The sequence below is a fragment of the Carassius carassius genome, chromosome 19, assembly GCF_963082965.1.
Source record: "Carassius carassius chromosome 19, fCarCar2.1, whole genome shotgun sequence".
Taxonomy (NCBI): domain Eukaryota; kingdom Metazoa; phylum Chordata; class Actinopteri; order Cypriniformes; family Cyprinidae; genus Carassius; species Carassius carassius.
The window spans coordinates 10,448,981-10,462,231 of NC_081773.1; the positions used below are offsets into that span (position 1 = coordinate 10,448,981).

General features: G+C 39.5%; 1 protein-coding gene across 3 annotated transcripts in view; it reads right to left on the reverse strand.

Moving 5' to 3' along the window:
• Positions 1-13,251, reverse strand: part of bmpr2b (bone morphogenetic protein receptor, type II b (serine/threonine kinase)) — a 66,449-nt gene that overhangs the window by 3,045 nt on the left and 50,153 nt on the right. For all 3 annotated transcript variants that reach the window (XM_059499789.1, XM_059499791.1, XM_059499790.1), the window contains exons 4-12: positions 11,723-11,833; positions 11,541-11,632; positions 11,203-11,433; positions 7,207-7,321; positions 4,239-4,399; positions 3,924-4,071; positions 3,019-3,155; positions 2,413-2,585; positions 154-1,460 (exon numbers count right to left, since the gene is read on the reverse strand). In XM_059499789.1, coding sequence (XP_059355772.1) covers positions 154-1,460; positions 2,413-2,585; positions 3,019-3,155; positions 3,924-4,071; positions 4,239-4,399; positions 7,207-7,321; positions 11,203-11,433; positions 11,541-11,632; positions 11,723-11,833 — 2,475 coding nt within the window. The remainder of the gene's footprint in view (positions 1-153; positions 1,461-2,412; positions 2,586-3,018; positions 3,156-3,923; positions 4,072-4,238; positions 4,400-7,206; positions 7,322-11,202; positions 11,434-11,540; positions 11,633-11,722; positions 11,834-13,251) is intronic.

Genomic DNA, 13,251 nt, shown 5'->3' on the forward strand with positions numbered 1-13,251 from the left:
ATCCTTGCTAAATAAAAGTATTTAAAAAAAAAATTGTTGCTACCAAAATTCTGGAACAGCATTTTCGTTGGAGAGCACCTATGACAGCATTGACACCTATTCCAGGCATTTCAAAACCTAGGGACTTCAGGTCCAAACTAAAACTGATCTTACCCAATAGAGAAGAATCCTGGGATACTGCTGACAGGTCCAGTGAGTTTGGCCGCTCGGGTCTCCTGGGCTTATGCCGTCTCAGAGGAACCCCATCATCCCTTCCATCTGGTGTCCCCGGAGGGCAGGTTAATGTCTCCATCGGGGTGTCTACAGGTGCTAAGGTACGAATCATGGCGGTTGTGTGGATGTTGCTGTTGTTGTTATTGGAGTTGGTGCGACCGGAGTGATCACGTGCTGCTGGCTGCTCTCTCCTCAACAGGGGCTCGTGTTCATCAGGACTGGAGTTGATGTTGAGGCGGCTGTCTTCTCCACTCAGCTGGCTCTGGAGCAGAGGTGCACCACCGTCACCCTGTGGCCCGGCTGGGTTGGTGTTCCCAAATGGATCAGATGAGCCAGTGCCACTGCCCCCACCATATCCATTAACAACGACCACTCCAACACCGCTGCGGACACTGGGCCCATTGTTAGTGACGGTGGCCAAGTGTGGCTCGACTGTTACTACAGTGTTCATCTTGGCTACGCCCGTCTCCACCTGCTTCAGGTTGGACTTGTGCTTGCCGAACTTCAACCGTGACGACGAGGACTCCCTGTCAGAGTTTTTGGTGTTGAGAGGTAAGCTGGTGGGCCGCTTGGGGAGATTCTGCTGTTTGGGAAGAGGGAACATGGCTGTAGGAGTGTCACCCATTCCACTGCCGCCCACCCCGAAATCAGCCTGGCTGCCAGTTCCTGATCCTCCGGTCACTTCTGCGGCGAGTTTGATCAGCGGGTACAAGAGGCTGGAGCTGCCCGAGCTGAGCGGGTCAGGAGCGCTGAACTGCTTCTGCGAATGCTCCATCAGGTTCTCATCAGAGCTTTCTTTCAGGTTCTTGTCCACCTCCTTGGGGTCTAGTTTGGTGGTCTCCAGGTCCTCTTCTGTGAGCTGAAGGCACACTGGTACACTTCCCCGGGCTCCGGCCTCCTCCGAGTGTCCTGACTCAGAGATGGTGGTCATGATGGTGCTGGGCGTGAGGCCTGTTGTAGTGGTTGTGGTGGACAGACTCGTGCCGCTGGTCTCTGGACTGGGCAGCCGAGCTTGGGCCTGAGCCTGCTGTCTCTCATAGTTGATAGAGTTTCGGTTCTTCTCTCCTGTCACCGCCACGCTGCCACTGATGCCGCTCACACCCATGCCACCCACAGAGGATGTGCCAGACGTGGAGACGTCACCTGGGAGGTTCTTCACCATGCCTTCATGATCCTCTATGTAAGAGGATGAAGAGTAATCTGGATAAGAGCCCACCTTGGGAGCCCTGCGACTGTGAGTAAGATTCCTACAAGAACAGAGAGAGAGAACAGGGGTCAAACCAGAGAACAGATGGTCCATTTAATTAAAGGTGCTGTAAATATCAGATAACGTACAGGTCATTATCACAAAATAAACCCTGACAGGGTGATCAGGAGCCCATCCAGAATGACCCTGAAGTGGTTTATGTTATATTTGCTGGCATGCAGTACATAATCCTACTTTGTACATGGCTATTAACCAAATAATTTTTATTTTATTTTAAATATAACATTATTATAATATTATACAAATTATGTTTATATCTTACATATACCCTACATAATAAATTACCCTATTATGTCATAATTTGCATATCATTATTCATTATATTATTCATTATATTAAAAAAAAGAAAAAAAAAAAGAAAATGGTCTGGCCGACAGTAAATTATCCCCTTATAATATCCAGCTAGATTATCTATGAATTATAATGTATATTTATGATTTTTTATATATATTTGCTGGTTGACAGTACATTATCCCACTAATTACACGACTATTAACTTAAAAAAAAAAAGCCTTCATTTTTAATATAACAATAACATTATTATAACATTATAATATATTTTAAGAATTATGTTCATACCTTACATACCCTAAAGAATACAATTTATATTTTGTAATATTTTGTATATTATTTTTTATGATACTATTTTGTAAAAATTAAAAGTTAATTATTTCACTTATTATACCTAGCAACATTATCTATGAACCTAACACCTAATTCAGTAAAATATGTAAGACATCAGGCACAGTTTCGATGATAAATTGCTTACAGCTCCTTCACATTACGTAGAAAAGGCAGAGAGCAAGGCAAAAAAAATCTAATTACATGAAGCCCAGTCAAGAACAATTAAGTGTGTAATAAGCACACGTTCCCCTCATTTATTGACGAGCTGGTCAGGAGTGACTGTGAGAGTGTGTGAGGTTTGCTCTGACCTCTCGTTCTGCAGCGCTGTGCTCATGGGATTGATGGTGGGGCTGACGGGTTTGTTTCTTTCCCAGATCAGCAGCAGTTCTGCCATACGCTCTTCTGCACACTGCGCTGTCAGACGAGCCTCTGCGTCCTGATCCCAGCAATCCTCCATAGTCTCCTTGAGAGAGCGCACGGCCTGGGACAGAGGAGAGTCAATGTGTCAAAAACACAGCGATAATAAAACTACTGCGGTGGTTGCCACAACATTGTTATGTGCTCATCATGTTCGATTTCATCATGCTTGAATCACTTGAGATTCTGTTGTAAACACACTGTACTGCAAAGACCAGTGTATAATGTGTGCTGATATCTGCGGGTGCATCCAACAGGATGGTTAACTAGCCTAACCATGACCAGGTTCACTAAATGAAACTAATTCAGCCTGGTCAGCAGCCTGTTTGGCCAGTATCAACCGGCTCTGACTTCATGGTCTTTTCAGCAGAGAGTGAAAATGCACAGAATATAAGTCGTCTTCTATGTTGTTGTATGAAGAGCTTCAGCTGAACTTGCAGCAATAATCTGACCACTTCCTGTCACAAGAACAGAATGAGACTGCCTCAGTGACTCACCAAGCTGTTCTCCTTCCAAGCTTCGGGGAACTTGGGTCTCTGTTTCTCTCTGGACACCATCACCTGCATGTCCTCAAAGGAGGGGTGGTTCCCTGCCTCGGCCTGGAAGGCCATCTGGTAATCTGGCACTGCCTCCCCTTCAAAAAAACAAAGTAAAGTCAGTCAGTAGAGACCTCCATAAGCCTGCACTCACTAGAATTAACTGAAAAATACTCAATGAGATGAGGCACACTCATATTTCATGAACATAATGAGCACAGTGTTTGTTGTAACCCAACGTTGTAGCCTAGTGGTTATGGATATAAGAGGTTAAGCTTAGGGATGGGTCAAGATGCTCAACAAGATACTCACCAACCAGATGGACAATTTTCTTTTGACAGGGCTTAATTAAGAAACAACTTCTCTGAGAGGATGCTGTTAGCGTACCGTTACACTCCCTACACAAGTTTCACCTCTAAATTCAGCCCAAACCCCAAAGTATCTCTGCTACCATCATCAAAGCACTGCTTAAAATAAAAAATAAAAAAATCCTCTTTTAATGAAAAATATCAAGACAAATACGGTCGGACATCCTGCTGTGAGCAATGTTCCTAGTATGCATAATCCATAAGTCTATGTGAGGAGAACAATCATTTTGTGCTATAAAATATTACATTTTACATGTAATATAAACACTTTCATATAATAAAAAGGTGGAGGCGTTTTGTTTTGGGATGTTCTTGCCTCCTTGTTGTGCATTAAACCATACTTATACCATGGAAGCATGTTAGCATTGACAGCTGTCATTTATAAAAGTGGATAAAATAAATAAAAATGTACTTTTGTGACGTTACATGTTACAGCCAGTTCTGCTTAGCAAGCAGTATATCCACATCCTGTTGTTTGTGCAGAGCTGTGGTCCTCACCTGGAAAAAGGTCAGTGCATCTCATGAAGGTCTCCCAGTAGATGAGACCGATGGCGTACATGTCCACCTGTTTCAAAGCCGACTCGCAGTCCCTGAGGTTCACCGCTCCCTCCAGCACTTCTGGCGCCATGTAGCGGATTGTGCCCACCTAGACAGCAGAGCAGTACAGGTGTGAGGGGAGACGTGCTCTTATGGTGGGTCTGGATCAGCAATTCTGGAAACTTCCAACTACCAACAAGACCATAACTGGGTCATGTGCACTAACAATAATGTACTGTTATAATATTCCAGTCAAGCGAGTGCTTATGGGCGGACCTCACTGATGGCAGCGTTCTCCTCTTCACCGGGCCGTACGAGACGATTTCCCGTCAGTTTCATGGACAGGCCAAAGTCACTGATCACACACGTGCCATCGTTCTTCACCAGAACATTACGGCTGTTCAGATCCCGGTGTGAAATGGCGGGTTTATATAAATCTGTAACAGATAACATTGATAACATTTTAAAACAGATTAAAATAGAAAGCCATTATTGTTAATTGTAATAATATTTCACTGTTTTTACTGTATTTTTGATCAAACGCAACCTTAGAATAAGGTCAGAATTTTTTTTTTTTTTTTTTATCAAACATTTAAATGGTTTTTTATGCATATACGTTTATACAAATTAAATAAACTAGTGAATGTTAAAAGTGATTTTCACTGACCATAAGAGACCCTGGACCACAAAATCAGTCATAAGGGTCAATTTTCTGAACTGAAAATCATCTGAAACTGAATAAATAATCTTTCCATTGATGTATGGTCTGTTAGGATAGAACAATATTTACAACTATGAGATTCTGGAATCTGAGGATGAGAAATAAAAAAAATTATATAATATATAATTATATATAATTATATATATATAAGCCTTTAAAGTTGTACAAAATTTTACATATTTTACATATTACCAATCGAAAATTAACTTTTGATATATTTATAGTAGAAAATATCTTCATGGAACATGATCTTTACTTAAAATCCTAATGATTTTTAGCATAAAAGAAAAATCGATAATTCTGACCCATGCAAAGTATTGTTGGCTATTGCTGTGTGACTTCTGACTGGTTTTGTGGTCCAGGGTCACATATTGTTTTTGAGACGTCTCTACAAACCACTTGCACAACACAGCCAGCAGATGGCGCTGAGAGAAGCACATGATGGGAGTAATAGTTTCAGGATGAATGCCCTCTCTCCCAGTTCTTCCCCCATCCTCCACACGCATGCTGCCTGTCTGGCTCTAAAGTTCAGCCAGTAACGAGGGCAGCGGCTGAGCAATCTGAAGCACGACTGTACGGAGATCTGCTCGTAATGACGACATACGCAGGAAGCTGGTGAACGGCTGCTCTGAGATCAGTTTTTAATGAAGGTAGGGTCAGAGACAGCCGAGTGGGAAATGAACTTGAGGTCTGATGAGAGCAGACTGTCTGCAGACCTCTGGCGATGCTACAGGAGCACCCAGAGAAACACGAGGTGCACCACGCACAAATTAGCTGAGTGTTTTCTCTTTTGCACTGCACGCTGGCCCTTTAAGACCAAAAAAAAAACAGCAACAACACTGATCATCATGCTGAACTGAAAACCAGTTTCCATGGAAAACGTCTTGGGTAACCGTCATATTTCAAACTGTCCATCTTAATCTAATTTTATACATTTAAGAAGCTTTTTGCAGCCAAGAATCTCGAGCGACTGCATTCTTAACTACACGCCGTAGTTCTGTTAAACACAAAGACACAAATCGTAAATACAATAATGAATAGTGTCTCATTCATCTTCCAGAAAACGTTCTGTCTGACCCAGATGTGCAGATTAGAGAAGGAAGCTTCTATGTGATGCAGCAGAGCAGTCAACTGGCTCTTTGAGTGGATTCGCACAGCTTTTTTTAACCCATGTGGTTAGAGACACATTCCTGCTAAGCTAAGGCTAAGAGTGTTGTCTCTACAGCACTCAAGACCCATTCACTGAAGAAACAAGTGCAAGAAAGCACACACAGAAAACCAGAACATTCACCTTGCTCAATACTGTATTCAGCCTCTATTTTTCTTCTACATGAATTTATTAAAATGCGTGTCATGTATCTTATAACCACAGCTGCGCCTCCAGGGTATGTTATGATTTATATCTCCCACCAGACTTCTGCTAAATTATATGCCAATCAAACAGCAAAGTCTGTTGACATCGAAATGGAAAGATAAGTACTTGCTTCTTATTTGAAGATTTGAAGTCAGACATCAAACAGCTTTTAAGGGAATTCTGAATCTGTGATCATCTTTAAAGTCTCCTAGTGGTCAGATGACGCACGTTTATATGTTCAAACTGCAAGCTGGTGCGAAACTTAAAAGCCTTGTGTTAGGATTTATATCTCCCATGAGACTTTGCTAATTTCTATGCCCATCACACCTGTGGTGAATCAGCCACCACTAGCAGAAACAAACTGAATTGCAATGTTCTTGGATTGAAATCTTAAGTATATAATCTACTGTTGAAAAATTGAGGGCAAGATTTTATTTATTTTTTTAGATAAGTCTCTTATATGCACTACAGCTGCATTTATTTGATCAAAAATACAATCAAATTGTAATATTGTTCAATTTGATTACTATTTTAATATACTTTCTTATAATTTACAGCATCATTACTCCAGTCTTCTGTGTCACATGATCCTTCAGAAGTCCTTCTAATATGCTGATTTGATATTTTTGGAAAGCATATTTTCAGGATTCTTGATAAACAAAGTTAAAAACATTCATATTTATTAATTTAGCAGATTATTTTATCCAAAGCAACTCACAAAAGGAACGACTTACAAAACTGCATTTATTTGAAAGAAATATTTGTAACATTATAAATATATTCATTGTCACGCTTGATCAATTTAATGCATCCCTGCTTGATGGATGCAAATTTTAAATATGGTTATGTTTTAATATTCATGCAATATATTCATTATGAATTTATTCATTCATACCGTTACTCAAGTATTATTAATTTATTTTGTTTAATTCCAGTCATGCTCATATTCCTTTGACATAGTATTTTTCTTCTTTGTATTTGACATTTAAAAGGTTTGACAAAATATATTTTCTTTTCTTTCATTTGACATATAAAATGTACAAGATATCAATTTGTTTACAGCAAGTAGGCTTCATTCCTTTGAATGGGCAGCCAAATATACCTGAAGCTGCTGAAAAAGAAAGAAAGAATGAAGTTTGTGTGTGCACAGATGTAGAGGTGACCCTCACCTCCTCTCAGCAGCTCGGTGTGCAGGTAGGCCAGTCCTCTCGTCACCGAATGTGCCAGACGACAGCAGCTCACCCAGTCCATCGTGTGCAGACTCAGGTACCGACACAGAGAGCCCTGCAAACACACAATACAGTTAAACTAGTACACACACACACACAGAGCCTGTAACTGCTGAAACACACCACTTAAAGGGTCATGAAAGTACATGGATGTGGTAGTTATTGCAGTAGCAGTAACATCTCGCTTGTAGAAAATAAGAACTGTGCTTTTAACACTGCTCTACAATAACAATCTATCCACATCAATATCGCTGCTTTTTTCCCTGCACATCTCATCATTGCTTTAACATCAGCATTTCAAAACTCTGCAGAGCAGATATGAAGCTCTTGAATAATGAATTGGTGCTTCAACAAAGTTGAATGTAAAGCCGCCTGCAACTAATTACTGCCTCTGGGGTATTTAGGCAACGCAATTAAAACTACCAGCAACAGCAAACAGTGCTGTACACATAACAGAGATTTTTCCCGAACTAAACTACAGAAGTAATACTGTAGATTAGATTTAATGGGTTCAACAGGAAGCTATTGTACATACAGTACATGCAGTGCTGTAGAGAGGCGGATGTAATTATGCATGTTGTAGAAATATCAATAACTGTCATACTGTGAGCCAATTTAAAAAGTGGGTCAAATAGTTGTTTATTAGTTGACGGTCACTGTGGCATGCTGCGTTTAACTTTGAACTGTAATCTCATTAAGGTCACTGTCCTGATGGCAAGCTCCTGAAATAATGCGACATAGAAAGCGACAAATGTGAATGAAGTGATGATTACAGAATTTAATTTTGGTTCACTCTTGTCGCAATAAAATATTTTATTTGCAACATTTTTCTGCACTTGGTTGAGCATTGTAATCAATCATAGATGTGTTTGTCGATGAATCCAGTGGCCAAATTAGTCTAGAATACAGGCATTGTTGCATTTTTCATTTCTAAATTAAAGAACCTGGCACGCAGTTGTCCTACACAAAACAAATATTTAAATGTAAATAAGATAATAAAACATAAATAAGATGTGTTATGATAAGGTAACAATAGAAGTAAAACAGACACCAAACTTTTTATAAAATCAACAAAATATAATAAGGTTGCCTAATATAATATGTTTACAACTTAACTAAAATTAACAATAAATAAAATACGTATATATATATATATTTAAATTGTATTGTAAAACATTTTAGAAATGTTTTAATCATGCCGTGTTGGAGTGCATGTTAAAAACAGCGAATTGGCTCTGCATCGCTAACAAGGACATAGATCAAGAGATTTTTGACCGGTCATCCAGGATGGACGGGTGTGTAAGAGAAAACTAACAGACTACAGGGCGCTCTGGGTAGAGGAATGATTATCTACCTGTAAGTGTACATCAGAGCCATAAAAGCCAATCGCTTTCCCTCAAGCCCTGCCTGAGTCTCCATATCACCATAGCGACAGGGAAAATGATGTTATCCCCGGACACTGGTCCAGGCATTCTGTCTTTCTAACGACGTGCGACGGACAGAACACTGACTGATACACACACAGACTTTGCTTCAAAAGCTAGTATGCTGCTAGGCAGCATCCTAACTGACATGGAAGTCAGGCAGCATCCTAACTGACATCCTAACCTATAAGGGATGTTTCAGAGGATGTTTGTACCACACAAAACATCAAAAATGGCTCCTCACGTGAAGTGCATGGTAGACTTGACTCAAAATTGCTTTCACCGAAGTCTGACTTTAGCATGTTGCTAAGCATATTACAGGATAATAATAGAGAGCACACACACACACACACACATACACACACACACACACACTTTTATCTAACTTTTCTATTCATGTTTTTCAACCTTGAGCAGCTTCAAATGACATTTCTGTCTTTCTACAGTATGATTTTTTCCTCCACAGACTTTGGGATGGTGTTTTGCATGAAATGCTGTCTAGGAATTAAAAATTTTGTAATATAAGTCTCTGGTGTTCCCAGAATGTGTCTGTGAAGTTTCAGCTCAAAATACCCAACATATCATTTATTATATCATTTGCCATATATCAAAATGCCTATTTTAAACCATATTAGTTCAAAAGGTAGAGCATATAAGGAAAAATCCAGAAAGTTCTTCGATTCAGCCTAAAGCAAACCATCAATTCATGTCTAAATAGGAAACAAACTTTCACCTACAAGGGTTCTTCTTGTACTTTGTCTTTAGGCTAGTTCATTCATTATATAATTCATTCATCAGAAGTGAAAGAGGGCAAGAGCAAACACAGCGATGTCTCAACAGAGCACTGTCTGTCTGCAGTCAGACACAATAAAGGTGTGTCTCATTCCACACTGCCATTCAAAAGACCAGGTGGCTAGAACGGGCGCACTTGCAGACAAACCTTTGAGTTATAACATGTCAAACAGGAATTTACAGGAAAACATGTTGCAAAGAATGCTGGGCTATTGTTAAGGCCACGTTCACACCAAGGACGATAACTATAAAGATAATGATAAAGATGTAGTACTAAAAATTATTCTCAATAATAAAGAATAGGAGAGTCAACACCACAACTATAACAATAAAGACAAAGAGAAACAATATAGTTGGAATCACTTGAACGATTTTTCTCCAGCTGATGAACGATAAAAACTTGACAGCCAATCAGAATCCATCCTGCTGTAACGAGCTCGAGAATTTAAAGCGGCAGACTCGTGCGCTTAGAATAAACAAATGATATCATTCACTGGTGTGGACGCTAATATGGTTATCTTTACCGTTATCTATATAGTTATCATTTTCGGTGTAAACGGTGCTTTATCGTGCGTGTTTTCTGAAAGCTGTGGGGGGGGGGGGAATTAAGAATGAATTGTGCCCATTGATAGGTCTGTTTATTTGCATGTTGTGTTTGCAATTACGCAAATTAGATAGCAGCATAAACGTGCATAAGACAGATAATGACATAAAACGGCCTTTGTTCTAAATTAAATTTGCACTTTAAAAAAAAAATGACAATGACTTAATTTACATACAGTGCTATATAGTGCTGCAGGAATGAGTCCTAAACCCCAAAACCAAGTTAGCACTTTTGAACTTCCAGTTCCATCGTCCTGAAGTCAATGTTAATTTTTTTTGTTAACAAGCATAATATGTTTTCATGTTTAGTTGTATGAAATAAAATACATTAGTAATATCTCACTTGTGACTTTTTTAATAGCTTTTACATGCTGAAAATGGGGGTTGCTAACAAGAAACTATTTTAACTCAAACTATGCAATATATGTCTAATTTAAGCTTTTTACTTTTTATTGTATTTTGCAATGGTATTTAGGCTTCAAAATTCATAATTGAGTTCATCAGCGAAGATTATCCCATTGAACAAAATGTGTAAATATCATAAACTTTTGTCAGTCACACAGCTTATTTTCTGCAATTATCCAAAAGCCAATGGAAAAATCCTATTGCTTTTTTGTCGAGGGATGCTAACTGCTAACTTGATTGCATGTGGCTAGAGAATACAACAGAGAAATTTGTGCTGAAATGCAAAAGTGGCACATCTGTTCTGTTGCGAATTCACCTCTGTCTTTAAAACGGCCAGAAAAACACCTTCTCTGACTGCAATGCCAAATGGATAAGTGAATGAAAACAATAGGAGCCAGTCAGACAGAGAGAGAAAGATGAACAGGCACAACTAAAAAGCAAAGCTGACATCCAAGTCAACCTTCTCCTGCTGCCTGCTGGAAATCCATCTGAATCATGGATAAAAATACCTGACCGGAGAGCGCCAGGACATTCGATTCCACTCCAGACTTTGATAGAAATAGTCAGTAGAAACCAATAAAACAAAGAGACGAGGAATAAAGGACAGATGAAGGTAAAATGTGGAAAACTACACAAAGCAGGCACCAGAGCTGTGTCATATATGACTTTTAAGGATGAGAGAAAAGAAGGCTTGTACCAGATCCATACTTACATGAGGGTAGTACTCCATAACCAGCAGGTACTCCATCCGCCCATCCGCCGTGAGACGCTCATCGCCAACGATAAAATGAGCAATGTTCTCATGCTCCAGAAGAGGGATTCGGTAGATGGAGCGCTCATTCACAAAGTTCTGCCGGTTGGCGTAGGTAAAAACCTTTACGGCGACTGGGCGTTCATCCAGCGATCCTTTATAGACAGAACCGTAGCGTCCTCGACCAATCAACTGCATGAAAAACAAATACAGATGGTTCAAGTTCATTACAATACAATTTGAAATCAAAATATAATCATGTGCACATATTTGGTGGCAGCTAGAAAAGTTGAACTCACTTCCAGAAGCTTTAAACTGTCTAAATCCAGAGATGGTTCAGACGGTGCGGCCTCTATCATGTCCATATTGTGCAGACCCTGTTTACACTCGCCTGTAATAAACACCGTGTGCACACAATGCATCACAACACTGTAACAATATGACACGTGACCTTCCTTTACCAAAGAGTACTGCATCTCACCCATCATCATGCGATAGCCGAAGAACAGCGCCACAATCAAGACTGCTACAATAGAGACAGACGCGAGGGCGATGAAGATGGCCTCATCCCTGTGTAAAGGCTGCTGCTCTTCTGAAGAAAGAGAAAAGAGAGAAGGAGAAAGAGAAAGAGTGGCCTGTTAGACATTCAATCATTATTTGCATTTAAGCTCATTTTAGCTTTTGAATTTACGTGTTGAATAAAGAATCAACATGCTGATAATTGCCACAAAATAAATCAATACAACCCAAAATCATGCTGTAAAGAAATGCAGTTTTAATTAAAGTTAAGGAAGCAAGATATTCCAGAGGGTTTAAAGGCATAAATGTGAAATGTTATTACAATTTAAAATAACGTTTTTCTATTTTCAAGTTTAATTTATTCCTCTAATGGAAAAGCTGAATCTACAAAGTTAAAAAAAGATCTAAAAACACAAAGTCAAAAAACAACAGTCCTTTGAAATATATTTTGTAACATAATAAATGTCTTTACTGTCACTTTTGATAAATTTAGTGAGTAATCATACCGAATAAAAGTATAAATTTCTTTAAAAATAAATAAATAAAAATACCAATCCCAAAACTTTTGATCGGTACTGTATAGTTTGTATAAGATGAGTCCACACTCATTTTAACCTCAATGTGACTTCCTGTTTATATAAAGGTTAAGAAGAATTCACGAATATCTGCCCTTACTATGCAATTTCTGTCCATGCAAGACTGTCCACCAGTTTCTGTTCAAATCTAACAGTCCACTCACCAAAAGAAATCCTACTAACTTCTGTTCAAGGAAACTGAAAAAACAACATCACAGGTGGAAGTGAATTCAGCATCATCTATCAGAATGATTGAAATCGTTCTGGTCTGTCAAGTGTGTGAGCCATACAGCCTCAAAAGTCCAATTTAACTCAGCACTAGCTTTCTTCAGCTTTTGATTCTTTTCACTTTCTCACTCTGCTTCAGACACAGACATGTCCTTGCATACAAGAGTGAGAGCTTTGAGGCAAGAAAGCCGCTCTCACACAAAAAGAGCTAAAGAGACAGAAAGATGAGTGGGAATGATAAAACCACAGCTATGGACTTCAGTTTCAAGCCGAGAGAAAGAGAACAAACACTTGAAACGGCAGGACAGTGCTTCAAAATCAAACCCACTCACACAACTGCCATAAGATTATGCTTAAATAAGAAATCGAGCTTAAAATATTGTGCATGCTTACATATTTAAATGAATTTGTGATCTGATGCACACAGGAAATGTGGTTATTTGTGGTTATCTTCAAGGCAATGAATGCGGATGCATGGAAAAACACAGCAAAGATGCAAATCTACACTTCTGCCTGTATTTCTGAGCTGCTGGACCCTCCCAGGTTCACTGCAGCAGCTAGAACGGCACCAGACCTGCATTGTTACACTACCACACAGCTCAAAAAGGTTTGAGTTTCTCAAGACAGATCAATAAATATGAGATTTAATCCACAGCAGTGCGTCAGACTGCATGCTGGTGTTCGCTTC